The sequence below is a fragment of the Mercenaria mercenaria genome, chromosome 4, assembly GCF_021730395.1.
Source record: "Mercenaria mercenaria strain notata chromosome 4, MADL_Memer_1, whole genome shotgun sequence".
Classification (NCBI taxonomy): Eukaryota; Metazoa; Mollusca; class Bivalvia; order Venerida; family Veneridae; genus Mercenaria; species Mercenaria mercenaria.
In genome coordinates, this window is record NC_069364.1 from 43,765,991 (window position 1) to 43,784,439 (window position 18,449).

Genomic DNA, 18,449 nt, shown 5'->3' on the forward strand with positions numbered 1-18,449 from the left:
TGACCCACTTTCGAACTTGGCCTAGATATCATCAAGTTGAACATTCTGACCAATTTTCATGAAGATCTCATGAAATATATGGCCTCTAGAGAGGTCACAAGGTTTTTCTATTTTTAGACCTACTGACCTAGTTTTTTGACCGCACATGACCCAGTTTCGAACTTGACCTAGATATTATCAAGATGAACATCAGACCAACTTTCATACAGATCCCATGAAAATATGGCCTCTAGAGAGGTCACAAGGTTTTTTCTATTATTTGACCTACTGACCTAGTTTTTGAAGGCACGTGACCCAGTTTTGAACTTGACCTAGATATTATCAAGGCGAACATTCTGACCAATTTTCATGAAGATCTTGTGAAATATATGGCCTCTAGAGAGGTCACAAGGTTTTTCTATTTTTAGACCTACTGACCTAGTTTTTGACTGCACGTGACCCACTTTCAAACTTGACCTAGATATCATCAAGGTGAACATTCTGACCAAGTTTCATGAAGATCTTGTGAAACATATGGCCTCTAGAGAGGTCACAAGGTTTTTCTATTTTTAGACCTACTGACCTAGTTTTTGATGGCACGTGACCCAGTTTCGAACTTGATCTAGATATCATCAAGATGAACATTCTGACCAACTTTCATAAAGATCCCATAAAAAATGTGACCTCTAGAGTGGTCACAAGCAAAAGTTTACGGACGGACGCACGGATGCACGCACGGACGGACGACGGACACCGCGCGATCACAAAAGCTCACCTTGTCACTTTGTGACAGGTGAGCTAAAAATCACTGCTATGAAAATGTGTTTTCACCATGTTGTCTTACCATGAACTCTGAGGAATTCAACAGTTTGTTGAACAGCTGGTGGTATAACCTGCTTATAGTTTTCTTTTATTCTGAAATAAACAAGAGGACCATGATGGTCCTGAATCGCTCACCTCTTCCCACATGACCCAGTTTTGAGTATGACGTCGTTTTTTCTACTATTTGACATAGTGACCTAGTTTTTGAGCTCATGTGACCCAGTTTTGAACCTGACCTAGATATTATCAAGATAAAAATTCTGACCAATTTTCATGAAGATCCATTGAAAAATATGGTCTCTAGAGAGGTCACAAGGTTTTTCTATTATTTCACCTATTGACCTAGTTTTCAAAGGTACGTGACCTTGTTTTGAACTTTACCTAGATATCAAGGTGAACATTATCACTAATTTTCATGAAGATCTCATGAAAAATATGGCCTCTAGAGAGGTCACAAGGTTTTTCTATTTTTATACCTACTGGCCTAGTTTTTGACCGCACGTGACCGTTTCGAAACTGACCTAGATATCATCAAGGTGAACATTCAGATCAATTTTCATGAAGATCCATTGAAAAATATGGCCTCTAGAGAGGTCAAAAGATTTTTCTAATTTTAGACCTACTGACCCTACTTTTTGACCGCAGTTGACCCAGTTTCAAACCTGACCTAGATATCATCAAGATGAACATTCAGACCAACTTTCATACAGATCCCATGAAAGGTATGGCCTCTAGAGAGGTCACAAGGTTTTTATATTATTTGACCTACTGACCTAGTTTTTTATGGCACGTGACCCAGTTTCAAACTTGACCTAGATATCATCAAGGTGAACATTCTGACCAATTTTCATGAAGATCCATTCAAGGGTATGGCCTCTAGAGAGGTCACAAGGTTTTTCTATTTCAAGACCTACTGACCTAGTTTTTGATCGCAGTTGACCCAGTTTCAAACTTGACCTATATATCATCAAGATTAACATTCAGACCAACTTTCATACAGATCCCATGAAAAATATGGCCTCTAGAGAGGTCACAACGTTTTTTCATTATTTGACCTACTGACCTAGTTTTTGATGGCAAGTGACCCACTTTCGAACTTGACTTAGATATCATCAAGATGAACATTCTGACCAATTTTTATGGAGATCCATTCACAAGTATGGCCTCTAGAGAGGTCACAAGGTTTTTCTATTTTTAGACCTACTGACCTAGTTTTTGACCGCACATGACCCAGTTTCGAACTTGACCTAGATATCATCAAGATGAACATTCAGACCAACTTTCATACAGATCCCATGAAAAATATGGCCTTTAGAGAGGTCACAAGGTTTTTTTCTATTATTTGACCTACTGACCTAGTTTTTGACGGCACGTGACCCACTTTCGAACTTGACCTAGATGTCATCAAGATGAACATTCAGACCAACTTTCATACAGATCCCATGAAAAATATGGCCTTTAGAGAGGTCACAAGGTTTTTCTATTATTTGACCTACTGACCTAGTTTTTGATGGCACGTGACCCACTTTCAAACTTGACCTAGATATCATCAAGGTGAGCATTCTGACCAATTTTCATGAAGATCTCATGATATATATGGCCTCTAGAGAGGTCACAAGGTTTTTCTATTTTTAGACCTACTGACCTAGTTTTTGACTGCACGTGACCCAGTTTCGAACTTGACCTAGATATCATCAAGATGAACATTCAGACCAACTTTCATACAGATCCCATGAAAAATATGGCCTTTAGAGAGGTCACAAGGTTTTTCTATTATTTGACCTACTGACCTAGTTTTTGATGGCACGTGACCCACTTTCAAACTTGACCTAGATATCATCAAGGTGAACGTTCTGACCAATTTTCATGAAGATCTTGTGAAATATATGGCCTCTAGAGAGGTCACAAGGTTTTTCTATTTTTAGACCTACTGACCTAGTTTTTGACGGCACGTGACCCAGTTTCGAACTTGACCTAGATATCATCAAGTTGAACATTCTGACCAACTTTCATAAAGATCCCATGAAAAATGTGACCTCTAGAGTGGTCACAAGCAAAAGTTTACGGACTGACGCACGCACGCACGCACGCACGGACGGACGGACGACGGACACCGCGCGATCACAAAAGCTCACCTTGTCACTTTGTGACAGGTGAGCTAAAAACATGTGAAAAATTCACAAAACTGTTCCAGTCATATATAAATTGTGTTAATTAACATTACATTCTTATGTAAATTTTGAACATTGCGTAAATTTCCTTGCTTTCTTCAACTGGAAAGAATCGCAGATTACCATCCTAAAGTAAATGACAGGGGCCTGTTTCACGTAACTTGCTATGACAAAGCAGGTAAAATTTTTATGTTACAATTTAACTTGTGGAAACTTGTCAGTTATAACAAAGCAGATAGACCTCTGCCCTCACCCAAATGTATCTCTGTAGGACATTATTTCACATATAGGTGGGTACATGGATAAAACCACTGACCTTTCAAAGCCATTTGGATAACTTCCTCACAAAAATTCTACACTCCCAATGTTCAAACCAACAGGGTGAGAATAAATTGGTCCATAGTCAGTGTCTAACCATTCAGCCAAAAAATTTTACATGTAAAGTACTTAATAATATGTTAATCTCTCTTAAACTTATCTCAAGTTACACACTGGGAAATACCACCAACATTTGCAAGACAGCTGGACAGCTTCCACACTATGATGAAAGAATTCTACACCCCTAGGAGTTTCTGTCCGAGGACAATTCACTAAGTCAGTGACATTAACCATTTGAAGTTGGCGAGTTTATCCACTTGTCCATAGAGGCTTATGTGATCAGTGATCTTTATAAATATTAATTATTAATCATTATTCTATTTCTCGTTGTTGGATACTCACAGTGATAAAGAAACACCAAACTGCTGTGTCTTCAGTGAGCTATTGTTACGTTGTACATCACCACCATATGGATAAGATGGCTTCTGTGTTGACAGGATCTTTGCATTGTATCTAGAAAAATATTTCAAATGTTGTCAATTTAAATCAACAGTCTGTGTTTCTCTCATCAGTTTTTTTCCTCTGAAGAAAAAAAAAATCAACTCTTTGATTACTTCCAACAGAAAAAAAAACTTACCGTAAAAAAAGACTGACTGGGAAAAAACTGACTGTGGTAAAACAGACTGTGGTAAAACAGATTGTGTAAAAAACTGACTGGAAAAAACTGACTGGGGAAAAAAAGGCTGGAAAAAAGTGACTGGGGAAAAATGGCTGGAAAAAGTGACTGGGGAAAAAATGACTGCGAAAAAAATGACTGCGAAAAAACTGAATCGGAAAAAAAAACTGACTTACTGGGAAAAAGTGAAAAAGTATTACTGGGAAAAATTGGGCAGTAGTGGATAATCAACAAGAGCACTGCAATGCGGAGCATATATGCCCGATGGTATGACCTTTGACCTCTAAATCTGACCTTGACCTTGTAGCTAATCATCCAGAACATGAGCTCTGCATGAACATTTGTGTCAAGTTTCTCCGAAATCCTTCAAGAGGTTCAAGTGTTACAGAGCGATGACTTTTAACCCCCAAGTGTGACCTTGACCTTGAAGCGAGACATCCAGAACATGTGCTCTGCATGTCGTCTTGATGTGGTGAACCTTCAAGTTTCTTTGAAATCCTTCAAGGGGGTCAAGAATTACAGAGCAGACATGAAACACACTCATAAACTTTGACCCCTAAGTGTGACCTTGACCTTGGAGCGAGCCATCCAGAACATGCGCTCTGCCTGTCGTCCTAATGTGGTGAACATTTGTGTCAAGTTTCTTTGACATCCTTCAAGGGGTTCAAGAGTTACAGAGTGGACATGAAATTGCTAACAGCCGGACAGATGGACACCAGGGGGCATATAAAAAGCAACCACTCATGCAGAGGTTATAAGTTCAAATCCTGAAATGGACAGACTATGGAGCTTATATCAACTGCTACCTTACCACGAGCAATAGATGATTAAATGAGATACAGCTGGTTTTAAATAAGTAAATTTGTCAAAAATTTTGCAAATCTGTAAAGTACAGGCTGAGATTGATCCATATTATTCACACTTGTTCAAAATTATTCAGTGTTGTTAATTTTTCTGGTCTTGCCCTTTCTATATCTGCTTAAGAGAATTCCACTTTTATCTAGTGCTACTAGTCCACGAGAGGGTTGTTGCAATTTTTTATTATTTCTCATGAACAGACTCAAAATAAGTCTGCTATTCACTTGCTTGGTCAATGCTTCTAGGGGATAGATTTTACTTGCAAAAATGAAAGGCAGACAAGCAAATCACAGAACAAAGAACAGTACTTTGTTCACTATTATTACAACTCAAACATGACTTAATTTGTATTGCTTCACTCCCTTCATCATCATAATCATCATCATCATCATCACCACCACGTCACCAGTGCTTGCAAAAAAAAAAAAACTCATGGTGAATCAAGTGCACCTGTACTTAAAGATATTAGATCCTGTTTCACACAGTGACAAAATGTGATTATTACTCACTGTAAGACAAGTGGAGGGACTTTAAGCTGGTCAAAGTGTAGATGAGCCTTCAACTCATGTAGATAGTTTACATACATGACCTTCCTCCCAAACTTTGCACTGAAATAAACAACAACATTCTTGTCTCTGTGGAATAAAAAGAATTTAACATAAAAGAAAAAATTATCAAAGATATATATATTGCTTATAAAAATATGAAACTTGCCTAATTTTGCAGGTTAGAGGTGAGAGCAAAACAGTTCTATGTGCATCTTTATTTATCTACACTTGTACCTCTTTTGCTCTCACCCAAGTAATGTGAATTCATGAATATTTGAGCCGCGCCATGAGAAAACCAACATAGGATCCATGCTGTTCGCTTTCAAAGCCTATTGTAATCAGAGAAACTGTTAGCGAACAGCATGGATCCTGACCAGACTGTGCGGATGCGCAGGCTGATCTGGATCCATGCTGGTCGCAAGCCCACTATGTTGGTTTTCTCATGGCACGGCTCATTTGTGGGTGACTAAAATTCATCGCTTTCATGGTTGCATCAGTCACTGATGAACAAGTAAATTTCAGAATTCATTTCAACTTCAGAAGGTAACATACATTAATTCATATCCATATGAAATAACCCTTTTGTCCAAAACCAAGGAAGTTCAAAGTTCTTATAAAAGTACAATTATTTCCCACATGTGAAAAAAATGTGAAGTACTGGCATCTTTCAAATTACTTGACATGTGGTATATGTCAAGGAAATGGTTCTTAAGTGCAGACTGAAATAAGATCATGTACTTTAAACTGTTCTGAAGACAGAACTTCCACACTTGCAGACCCCCGAAATCATTTAATTTCATGGGAACGAAATTTCATGGTTTTTGTTGAAACAGCTATTTCATGGGGATATGACTTCCTGGATTCCACCTTTTGGAGGTAAAATGTATGGGACTTTTGATGGTTCAACGGGCTTTAATCTTGAATGACTGAAGGAACAATAAAATCCATGAAAATTTGTTTCCAATGAATATAAATGATTCTGTAGTAATATAGAGTTGCTCTTTGAAATATTAGCAGTATGCCTGTTACCTATGTATTTAAATTATCACAGTGTTCTGAAGGAGTACTTGTGACACTCCCCAGAAAGAAAGTGTCAACAAGCTTTTTTTTTAAGATTTTGTGGGTTGTTTCTGTGTTGCCCTGTAATTTTTTTTTGAATTTCAAGCCAGATAGTGCAAATAACAGAAAACACTGCCGAGTTTTTTTTTAAAACAAAATAGGTTAAAAGTGTCAAAAAAGTTATCTGGCCCGAAATTCACCCTTTAAAAAAGTAAAAAAATGTTAAATTAAGCTCCCCCTACATTCAGATTTTAAAAAATATCAAAGGCAAATCACAGCAAAACTACCCTCAAAATTTTTTGCAGAGTTAAAAGGCATAACCGCCTGTAAACTAAACTTACTGTAACAACATGGTTTAGGACCTAGGAAAATTTGTTTAATTAGATTTTCCTTTTTGATTTTTCTTTCCCCAGTTTTTAGGGAAAAGCCTGTCGCCTTTGACATTTTTAGGTCCAAGAATCCCAAAATGCCTGACCGAATTTTTGTCATGGGTTTAATTTCCCAATGTCTTATAGGGGTCCATCCCTAAGCAGAGGTCAAATGGCCAGAAAAAATGTCCTGCTTTTGGGGGCAATTCGAAGACAGAAAAAGAAGTGACAATTGTGGTAAAATGCTGATAACTGACTTAACAGAGTGGTAAATGCAAAAATCGAAGTAAAATTGTTTCTAAAAAGGCTTAATTCAGAATCTCAAAATAATTAATCTTTAAACAAAAATTGATAAATTTAACATCAAGAAAGGCTACACAACCACGAAATAAATGAATATTAGTTAAGCGAATATGAACAATTTCACAGTAATGAAATTTACTACATTAATTTATAAAGCTACTGCAGAATTTAAAAGAGCAACTTCAAAAAGTATCAAAGTTTGACAGCTAATACAAATAGATAAAAACAATATACAGTGCCGTTTATAAAGTAAAAAGTTTTTCTTTGACAAAAACTGGGCAAGACTGATAAACAATTTGAAAATAAAAAAATTTTTCAGGAATAATTACAATGGGTAATTACATCAACAATCTTAGGATAAAGGAGTAAAACATTTTAGTCGGGAAAAAATTTAAAGTATGTAAAATCATTGAACATTTCAATTTATTTAATCGTGAGGGAACCGGGGGACTAAATGAATTTCTTTAGGATACAAAAAAAAAAGTTAGTTTAAACTGAATCCATAATTATTTTGGTGGATACAGACAAGTACTGATGGTGACTACAATGTTAATATTTACCAAAGCTCTCCAAAGTCTTTTAAAATTATAAACAAAACCGAATAATTTCGAGTTGTTAAAAAAGGGAAAGAATGAAAATGGTTTTTAAAGGGGTAAAAGGTAGTCCACATTAAAAGCCTTTATTTCTTCAATCTAATTAACCCCATTAATAAAGACAATTCCTTTTCTTTAGGTGGTGTTGTGGGTTTTAAAGGGGGGGGGGGGTGAAAGGGGGGTGTTCTTTGGGGAGGGGGGGAATTGTTCAAAGGGTTTAACTTGACTTTGGAGCCAGTCTTAACTCAGCATCTGATGGTGTTCTGGTTTCTAGAAACGGGCCCAATAGCAAAGACTAAAACTGGTTCTTGATGCCCCAAGCGGGGGTTGTCCTTGCTGTGACTTGACAATGGGTGAGCCCCCAATTTGCTTGACCATTTTTTCATCCATTTTTAAAGTTTCATTGAATTTGAATATTGGACAGTGCTCGATGGACAACAAAAATATAAAAAAGTACAGGCTGGACGTATGTTATGAACAGATCTTGGAGGTGTGTTGGGGGGGGGGGGGGGGGGGGGGGGGGGGGGGGGGGGGAAAGGGGGGAAGGGGATGGGGGGTGCAAAAAAAAAAATGTATTGCCCCTAACAAGTGCTACCTTGTAACACAATGACTTTTATGCATGAACTTTTTTTGATGCTTCAATGGGTTACCTTTTTCATAAAACAAAGTTGTAAAAAATCCTACAAATGATAAAAAAAGAAATAGAAAAAAAGGTTCTAAATATGAACATCACCTACTACAAACCAGATACAAAACAAGAAAAGTACATTAATATCTCTTTCTTTTTCATTATTTCTTAATTTTTTTTTCTTTTTCAAAATAAGAAGGGTTTAAAAAGGGTAAACTTTGATGGCATTAAAAGAATTTTATAAACAAAAAAAAAAATTGAGTATGAGAATATTAGAAAGATCCCCAAAGGGGATGTTAAAAATTCATATATAGTTTTATACAGATATGTCTGGTGTCTGATTTATGCCATTTTGTTATTTCGTTCTGTCGCAGCAACACAAGGACAAATGTCCTTATGGCGCCCTGCCGAACGTTGCCCTGCCAAATGTTGGCCCGCTGAACATCAGTACGGCTACCCCAACAAACGTCGCCACTCCAAAAGTCCACGTTTTATCTCTAATTTGCTTAATACAATCATGTAAATTTGGAAGGGGAAAAGACTACGTAGTGGGGCTCCATAACGAGGTTCGGTTTTTGTGGCGAATTTTGCAGGGTGACATTCAGGGGGGCGTCATTTGTGGAGAAACGTTGGGGCAGGGCCCCATAATGACATTTGTGTTTGGCGCTGCGACGGGAAAAAATAAAAAAAGGGGACAAATCAGCCCCATAGCTATGTTTCAAAAAAATACATATTTAGAATATATTGTAAAATTTCATATTTTTCAATAGTTTAAATTATTTTTTTTCTTTACATATTTGAAAAAATATTGCAAATGCAAAAACTTTCCCCTAAAAAACATTTAAAATCCCCAATATCTTGTGTTGATACAAGATTGGTAAAAATACAAATTCCCGCACCAAATTTTAAATATAAACCAACTATTAGTGTTTTTACAAAAAAAAGATTCCCCCCCAGTAAATTTTTTGAAAGGAGAGTTCCAAACATAAACAAAAACCTTCCCCTGTTACAGACCAAAATCAAACGAAAAAAAACAAAAAGATCTGGCTGGGGAAAAGTTGGGTTTCCTCGGGATCTTTGTGGGTTTATGTTATTCACTTAAGTTACTGAAACAAAAAAAAGGACAGTCAGCGATGCACTTCAGAAAAAACAAAATGAAATTTTCTGTTTTTTATTTTTTTTGTCTTTTTTTATATGGGAATTTCAAGCTTCTAATGTAAGAACCAAGTCTTGGCTTGATACTGACAGTAGTAATTTCATCTATTTCATTTCAATGAAACTTTAGCTGACCTTTACTTTGACCTTGACTAATGGGATGGGGGAAATTGTTGTACTGGTTGCTAAATTTTACGGCAATAAAAAAATGAAGTTTCATTTATTTAGTCAGTAAAAATTATGCTGCCTTTTCTTTGCCTTTACACCCCGGGTTTGGGTAGATTACTTTGTTTCCATGGGAATTAAAGGGCACAGTTATGGGTTGAGGGTTTTACAATATTTCAAGAAATATAAAGGAAGTTTTATAATTTTGTTCAACAATTATTGAAAAAAAAAAATTTCAGTTAACCCTTTTCTTTTTTCCTCAGCATTTTGTATTGACTGAAAAAGAGCTTTTGTAAAAAAATGTATCCCCCCCCCCCCCCCCCCCCCCCCCCCACCCCATGTGGGTTGTCCCTTTTTAGTCCTTTTAACTTAGACCTTTACCTTTGACCCCTGCTTATGACCCAAAAAAAAATAGGTGCTTTACCTTTTCAAGCCCAAACATGCTATCAAGTTGGGGGAAAACGGGTCCCTTTGACCCCGAAATACGGTTATCTACACCTACTTTATTGTCCAATCCTTAACGTTTGAAAGGTTTTTGGTCAAGTGGTTCCAAGTTGTTGGGTGGAAACCGTTCACTCTACTAGCTGACAAGCAATATATATACAGATATTTTAATGAGGTGACATCGGAAAAAATAAGATGGTATTGCTGAAAAAAACTGCTAAATAACATTAACCTTCCTTTAAAAACCCCCCTTTTGAAAGGGAAAAAGGCAATTAACTTTTGTGTGTAAAAAAAAAGACCTTTAAAATAAACAAATTAATTTTTTAAAACAAAAAATGATCTAGTTTTTCTAGATTCTTGTAATATTGCTTAAAAGTTAAGTGTTAGATACTCAGTTTAATTTAAACTTAAAATACTTCTTATAACAAATTATGGACCCACAATGTTTTTTTTAGAAGGAGATAAAATAGCAGATTTTGGGTTTTTTTTTTATTTAAAATTGTAAATAGTTTAGTAGTTCTTCAATTACAAAATAATTTTTACTGACCATTTTGTAAAATGAATAAACAAGGGTCCAATTACCCGCCTACAAATTTCAAGCAAGACATGTTCAAAAAGGACAAACCACAATCCACCCAAAACAAAAGACCTCATCTGCCTTTTAAAAAACAGTTGAATTACTTGCGCCACCCCTTTTAAGCGTGTTTGTATTAAACGACGGTTCAAATCCCCCCCCAAAGTTTTCAGTACTAAATTTTTCCCTTAAATGCTTTTTTATTAAACGAATGGACCCAATGTAGTCCGCCGTAAAATTACAAAAAGTATTATTAAGCGAAAAGGGGACCCAAAAATTTACGGGCATTTTTCGTCTGTGTATTGCGAGTACGTTTCGCCATGACTGAATGCATTAACCTTTGTATTAGTTGAAGGGGAAAAAATTTGAAAATTTTTAGGTTTTTGGATTAGAAAAATGTTTACGATGTTAAAAAAATTTTTTATCCCTACGTGCATGTTCATAATAAAATAAGTTAATTAACAGTTAAAAACAACTTTTCTTTTCATCTAAATGAAATTCATTAAGAGCCATTCCCTTTTGGACACTTTTAAAAGCCCTTGGGTGGTCTCTTAAAACAATGTCGACGTAATATACCTTGACAAAGGTTTTTCTTGTTTAGTATGTTGCTTAAAGTAAAATTTAAAAAATTAGAGGAAATTTATAGTCACAAATAAGTATGATAATGTGATGCCAGTTTACATCAATTTAAATCAAATTTTGTTTTTGGGTTTAAATATAATATAGGTATTTTTTTTTTTCCCCTTTTAAGCCAATAAATGAAAATGTACACAAATATCAGATGGAAGCCTGTTTTCGGATGAGTTTTGTCCTCACCCAGAAGAGTTTATGTTGGTACATATTGTTAAGCTTGGGTACATACTACCCCTTTTTGCAGCACCGGATTTTTGCAAAAAATCACCCCAAAAAATTTGTTTTTTTTTTCATTTGAAAGGAGTTAATGCGTGATATATTTCACATAAAGTTTTAAAATATACTTATTAAATTTATTCACCTTTTATTTTACCATTTGTGCTGATATTACAAAAGTTAACAATGATTTTTCTTTTAGAAAATTTTCATATAAAAAAAATAAAAATTTTTTTAAAAAAAAAGAGTAGTCCCCAAAAAATTTTAAAAAAGAAAAAAAGAGTAATTGCAAAAGGACATACGGCCCCTGTTGACCGATGGGTGAAAAAAGGTTCACCCTTTCGTCTCAGGTTACTATGCATTTATTTAAACCATTTAAAGGCCAAAAAATAATCATGCTTTGAAGTTTTAAGGCCCTTTTAAACCCAAGCCTTATCCCCCCTTTTAAAAGGCCCCGCAACTTGACCTTGACCTTGTCATTTCATGACAAAGGGTTTTTTTTCTGGAATGCATTCATGTATGAAGACTGACAGTCATCGTGAAAGCATTTCCCCGAATATGCAAAACCCTTTTTCAGCTTTACATCACTTAAACCCTTTTTCCTTAACCCCTGACCCTAAAAAACCCAAAAAATTAGGGGTCATTTGGGGGACCCTTTTCTTTTTTATGGAAACTTGCGGCCACAACCCAAATGTTCTCCCGAAAAGAATCTCAAGGTGCTTTTACCCTTTTACCCAAAACTATCACCAAGGGTCATCAGTGACCGCTGAAAAAAGTTACATCCAAAAAGTTTCAAAGTCCTTACCCGCCAAACCAATTCTTGATCTGAAACCCCTTTTAGTTCAGTCACTTTTGACATTGACCTTTTTCTACTGACCCTTCAAAAAATAGGGGGGTTTTCTGCGGCCACAGACAACATTTATGAAGGCAAAAAAAGTTTATGGAAATGTTTGTAATAAATCAAATGCCGGGCAGCAGACTCAGACAGGAGCAAAACAATATACCCTCTTCATTAAAGGGGCTGGCTCATAGGTATTAAACATGAATTAAAATGCAATTTAAGATCTTTTCATATTTACAAGTATTTTGTATAAAAGATGATAAAAGAGGGATGAAAACTTTTTTATCACAATTACATAGCTTTAAACTACATTTTCAGGTACATATACTAAAATCCCAACCTCTAGATCAATTCTGTTCTCTTAACATGAAAGGGCCATATACCAGTACTTATTTTAATGACTTTTGATTCTTTCTTTTATTGTTTTAAAATTTTAAGTACATAGAAGTATCATCACAAATATTTCCATGCCAATTAAAGCAGCATCAAATACAAGCTACTACTACTACTACTATGGGGGAACAATTATACAGAACAAAAGGGAGAGACTCACCTGATGAGTGGCTTGAATATATTCCATAATATTCTTATAAAATTTGTAGGATGGACCAAATACAGGGCTTTCAAATTCTTCTTATATCTGGAAACAGTAAATGTATCAGTGTAACTAGGAAAATAATAAGTCCATCACTGCATCAGACATCAACCTCACTTTTAATCATTTGTCCCTAACTACTGCGAGTTCAAGCCAACAAAATAATACAAGAGGACCATGATGGTCCTGAATCGCTCACCTCTTCCCACATGGCCCAGTTTTGAGTATGACGTCGTTTTTTCTATTATCTGACATAGTGACCTAGTTTTTGAGCTCATGTGACCCAGTTTTGAACTTGACATAGATATTATCAAGATAAAAATTCTAACCAATTTTCAAGAAGATCCATTAAAACAAGAGCACCGCCTTGCGGGTGCTGACGCTCATCTGATTTTTTTTGTGTAATAGAAATATTGTCCTACCCATGATTTTCTAAGTCTAAAAAGGGCCATCATTCTTGCAAAAAGCAGGATAGAGTTATGTTTCTTGATGTACAGTGTCCACTTATGATGGTGAAAAACTGTTGCAAGTTTTAAAGCAATAGCTTTGATAGTTTATGAGAAAAGTTGACTTAAACATAATACTCAACCAAGAAAATGATTTTCTAAGTCCAAAAGGGGCAATAATTATTGCAAAAAGCAGGATGGAGTTATGTTGCTTGCTGTACAGGGTCAGCTTATGATGGTGAACAAGTGTTGCAAGTTTCAAAGCAATAGCTTTGATAGTTTAAGAGAAAAGTTGACCTAAACATAAAACTTAACAAGAAAATCTGGTATTTTCTAAGTCCAAAAGGGGCCATAAATCTTGCAAAAAGCAGGACAGAGTTATGTTTCTTGTATACAGGGTCAACTTATGATGGTGAACAAGTGTTGCAAGTTTTAAGCAATGCTTTGATAGTTTAGGATAAAAGCTTACCTAAACATAAACTTAACCAAGAAAACTGATTTTCTAAGTCCAAAGGGGCAATAAATCTTGCAAAAAGCAAGATGGAGTTATGTTTCTTGATGTACAGGTCTGCTTATGATGGTGAACAAGTATTCCAAGTTTCAAGCATTGCTTTGATAGTTTAGGAGAAAGTTGACCTAAACATAAAACTTAACCAAGAAATCTGATATTTTCTAAGTACAAAGGGGCCATAAATCTTGCAAAAAGCAAGATGGAGTTATGTTTCTTGCTATACAGGGTCAGCTTATGATGGTGAACAAGTATTCCAAGTTTCAAAGCAATAGCTTTGATAGTTTAGGAGAAAAGCTGACCTAAACATAAAACTTAACCAAGCAACGCCGACGCCGACGCCGACGCCAACGCCGACAACCGCTCAAGTGATGACAATAACTCATCATTTTTTTTCAAAAAATCAGATGAGCTAAAAATGGTCTCTAGAGAGGCCACAAGGTTTTTCTATTATTTGACCTATTGACCTAGTTTTCGAAGGTACATGACCCTGTTTTCAATTTTACCTAGATATCATCAAGGTGAACATTCTCACTTAATTTTCATGAAGATCTCATGAAAATATGGCCTCTAGAGAGGTCACAAGGTTTTTCTATTTTTATACCTACTGGCCTAGTTTTTGACCGCACGTGACCCAGTTTCAATACTGACCTAGATATCATCAAGGTGAACATTCAGATCAATTTTCTGAAGATCCATTGAAAAATATGGCCTCTAGAGAGGTCAAAAGATTTTATTAATTTTAGACCTACTGACCTAGTTTTTGACCGCAGTTGACCCAGTTTCAAACTTGATCTAGATATCATCAAGATGAACATTCAGACCAACTTTCATATAGATCCCATGAAAAGTATGGCCTCTAGAGAGGTCACAAAGTTTTTTTTATTATTTGACCTACTGACCTAGTTTTTAAAGGCACGTGACCCAGTTTCAAACTTGACCTAGATATCATCAAGGTGAACATTCTGACCAATTTTTATGGAGATCCATTCACAAGTATGGCCTCTAGAGAGGTCACAAGGTTTTTCTATTTTAAGACCTACTGACCTAGTTTTTGACCGCACATGACCCAGTTTCGAACTTGACCTAGATATCATCAAGATGAACATTCAGACCAACTTTCATTCAGATCCCATGAAAAATATGGCCTTTAGAGAGGTCACAAGGTTTTTCTATTATTTGACCTACTGACCTAGTTTTTGATGGCATATGACCCACTTTCGAAACTGACCTAGATATCATCAAGATGAACATTCAGACCAACTTTCATACAGATCCCTTGAAAAATATGGCCTCTAGAGAGGTCACAAGGTTTTTCTATTATTTGACCTACTAACCTAGTTTTTGATGGCACGTGACCCACTTTCGAACTTGACCTAGATATCATCAAGATGAACATTCTGACCAATTTTCATGAAGATCTCATGAAATATATGGCCTCTAGAAAGGTCACAAGGTTTTTCTTTTTTTTAGACCTACTGACCTAGTTTTTGACCGCACATGACCCAGTTTCAAACTTGACCTAGATATCATCAAGATAAACATTCAGACCAACTTTCATACAGATCCCATGAAAAATGTGGCCTTTAGAGAGGTCACAAGGTTTTTCTATTAATTGACCTACTGACCTAGTTTTTGATGGCACGTGACCCAGTTTCGAACCTGACCTAGATATCATCAAGATAAACGTTCTGACCAATTTTCATGAAGATCTTGTGAAATATATGGCCTCTAAGGAGGTCACAAGGTTTTTCTATTTTTAGACCTACTGACCTAGTTTTTGCTGGCATGTGACCCAGTTTCGAACTTGACCTAGATATCATCAAGGTGAACATTCTGACCAACTTTCATAAAGATCCCATGAAAAATGTGACCTCTAGAGTGGTCACAAGCAAAAGTTTACGGACGCACGCACCGACGGACACCGCGCGATCACAAAAGCTCACCTTGTCACTTTGTGACAGGTGAGCTAAAAAGGGAAAGTAATCCAGATGGCTTGTAGAAGACCACAGGTTCTACCATAGTGACCATATGTGCCAAAAATAATGTTCAGAAGTGCACCTGTGTTCGTCATTTAGTATAAAAGCTGGACAGAAATTAAAATGATAATATTTGCAAAACCATTTTTTTTGCAGTTGTTTACTTCTTTATAGAAAATTTCCTATAAGCTGTTGGAAAATAAATAAAATCCCAGCCTGACAGCTATTGAATGGAAACCTGTGCCTGCAGCCATATACTCACTTTCTGTCTAACTCTCTATAGACCTGCACCATCCAAGACAATTTTGGTTTGTTCTTGCTTGTCATACCATGATGGAAATACACTATCACATAGTCCATCTCAACATATTGGTCTAAGGTCATCTTCATAAACCTGTGGATATAAACAACATACTATTATATATTTCACCTCAACATTCTGGTTTAATGTCATCTTCTTAAACTTATCATAAAGTGGACATAAACCATATCACATAGTCCATCTCAATATACTGGTCTAATGTAAACTTTATAACATGAGCACCACCTGCAAATGCCATCACTCGTCTGTAAGCACTCTGACAATATGCAAGAAAATACATGTAGTTAAGATTCTTGGCCTTCTAACTCAACTTAATTGATGACAAAAAAATGTATGAAGTTTCAAAGCTATAGTAAGTGTTCAAGAAAAGTGAAAAACAAAAAACAACCAAGAAATACTGATTTTCTACATTATAAAAGGCCCATAATTCTGACAAAATGCAAGAGAGAGGTATGGTTCTTGACCTACTTACATATCTAACTTACAAAGTTTCAAAGCTATAGCCCTTGTAGAATTCAAGAAAAGTGGACCTTCATAAAAAGAAATTCAAATTTTCTAAGTACATTAAGGGCCATAATTCACACAACGTACATTTAGGGCCATAATTCACACAAAATGCATATCAGACTTTAATGATGATAAACAAGTCTGCAATGTTTCAAAGCTAGTGTTCTGACAGTATTCAAGTAAAGTGGACCTAAACAAAAATTTAAAGTTTCAAAGTTGTAGCTCTTTTTGGGGAAAAAATAGACCTAAACAAAAATTTTAACTAAGAAAATCAAATTTTCTAAGTATAAAAAGGACCATAATTCTAAAAGAATGCTTATTAGAGTTATGCTTCTTGGCCTATGTAGTAATCTAATGATGATAAAATTTAGTATGCAAAAAAATTAACCAATGCTGGCAATCAAGTGATGACAATACCTCGTATGTTTTTTAAAAATCAGACAACCTATAAATGTTATTGATAATAATAAATGCAATATTACAGAGCCACAGAGAACTTTTAACATAATGAGCAAATGTCATTGTCATAAACCAGTAACTTACCAAGAAATGTCACAAATAATTGAAACTAGCACTAGTACTGAAACCTTCCTACACAATCTAGTTGAAATCCACCAGCACCTTCAGAGAAAACTTGACAAAATCTAGTGACAAATGTGCAGACAGACAGACAAGACAATATCAATTTGTCTCCCCGCATATGAGGAGACATAATGAAGCCCAACTTACTCAAACAATCTTTGATGATTGAGTTCTGTTTTTGGAGGTAATTTGCAAGCCGAGAACACAATAACTTTTCTACCATATACATCATCTCCTGCCACTTCAATAATGCCATGTCTAGCAATGTCATGGTAATCTCCTGGCTCAGCCTCATCTTCATCCTATTCAACACAAAAATACAACACAGTGTGTAAACACCATACATAATATATGCTACTTCAATAATTCTATATCTAGCAATGTCATGGTAATCTCCTACAGAACACAGTGTGTAAATATAAAGTAGAATATAATGCCACTTTAATAATGCCATGTCTAGCTATGTCATGGTAAGCTCTTGGCTCAGCCTCATCTTCATCCTGTATAACCACAAAAATGGAAAATAGTGGGTTAATATCAAACAAAAGGGAAAACATGTAACACTATGTGTGTTTACTTGTTTTTGTGGGTTAAACATATCAATACAATTTAGATCATATCATGACTTTCCAGCTATATTGATGGCTGAAGACTCAAGGTGCTCCTTCAGACATTGTATCAGGCCTGGGCTCCACCTTGGTTAAATCCCTAACCTTCCTAAAATGTAGTTGGCAACTACCTCAGGTGATAGAATTCTACATCCAAAGTGGAGTTTTGAACACAAACCATTGACAGGCAAGCGACCTTCACGATCCTGGCCATAGAAGTTCCCAGCAACATCAAACAAGAGGGTCATGATGACCCTAAATCGTAATATGAGCCACATGTTTAAAATGGCAAACTGATGCTAAAATATTAGAAAGTAGGTGAGTAGGTCATATTTATGGTCACTGAAAGTCAGTTTTAAGATCGGTGTGCAAAACTGTACATGTCATCCAAATTTCAAGGCTGTATGTTAAACAAGAGGACCATGATGGTCCTGAATCGCTCACCTTCTCCACATGACCCAATTTTCATGAAGATCCATTGAAAAATATGGCTTCTAGAGAGGTCACAAGGTTTTTCTTTTATTTGACCTAACGACCTAGTTTTTGAAGGC

The 18,449-nt window shown here is 35.9% G+C and overlaps 1 protein-coding gene across 1 annotated transcript in view; it reads right to left on the reverse strand.

The window, feature by feature from the left end:
- LOC123551576 (rho GTPase-activating protein 1-like) overlaps window positions 1-18,146 on the reverse strand; it is a 31,007-nt gene extending 12,861 nt beyond the window's left edge. Inside the window, exons 1-7 of the mRNA XM_053542159.1 lie at window positions 18,030-18,146; window positions 17,438-17,592; window positions 16,142-16,273; window positions 12,905-12,991; window positions 5,334-5,432; window positions 3,693-3,803; window positions 824-894 (exon numbers count right to left, since the gene is read on the reverse strand). Of these exons, the coding sequence (XP_053398134.1) occupies window positions 824-894; window positions 3,693-3,803; window positions 5,334-5,432; window positions 12,905-12,991; window positions 16,142-16,273; window positions 17,438-17,592; window positions 18,030-18,146 (772 nt within the window). The remainder of the gene's footprint in view (window positions 1-823; window positions 895-3,692; window positions 3,804-5,333; window positions 5,433-12,904; window positions 12,992-16,141; window positions 16,274-17,437; window positions 17,593-18,029) is intronic.
- Window positions 18,147-18,449: the final 303 nt, after the last annotated feature.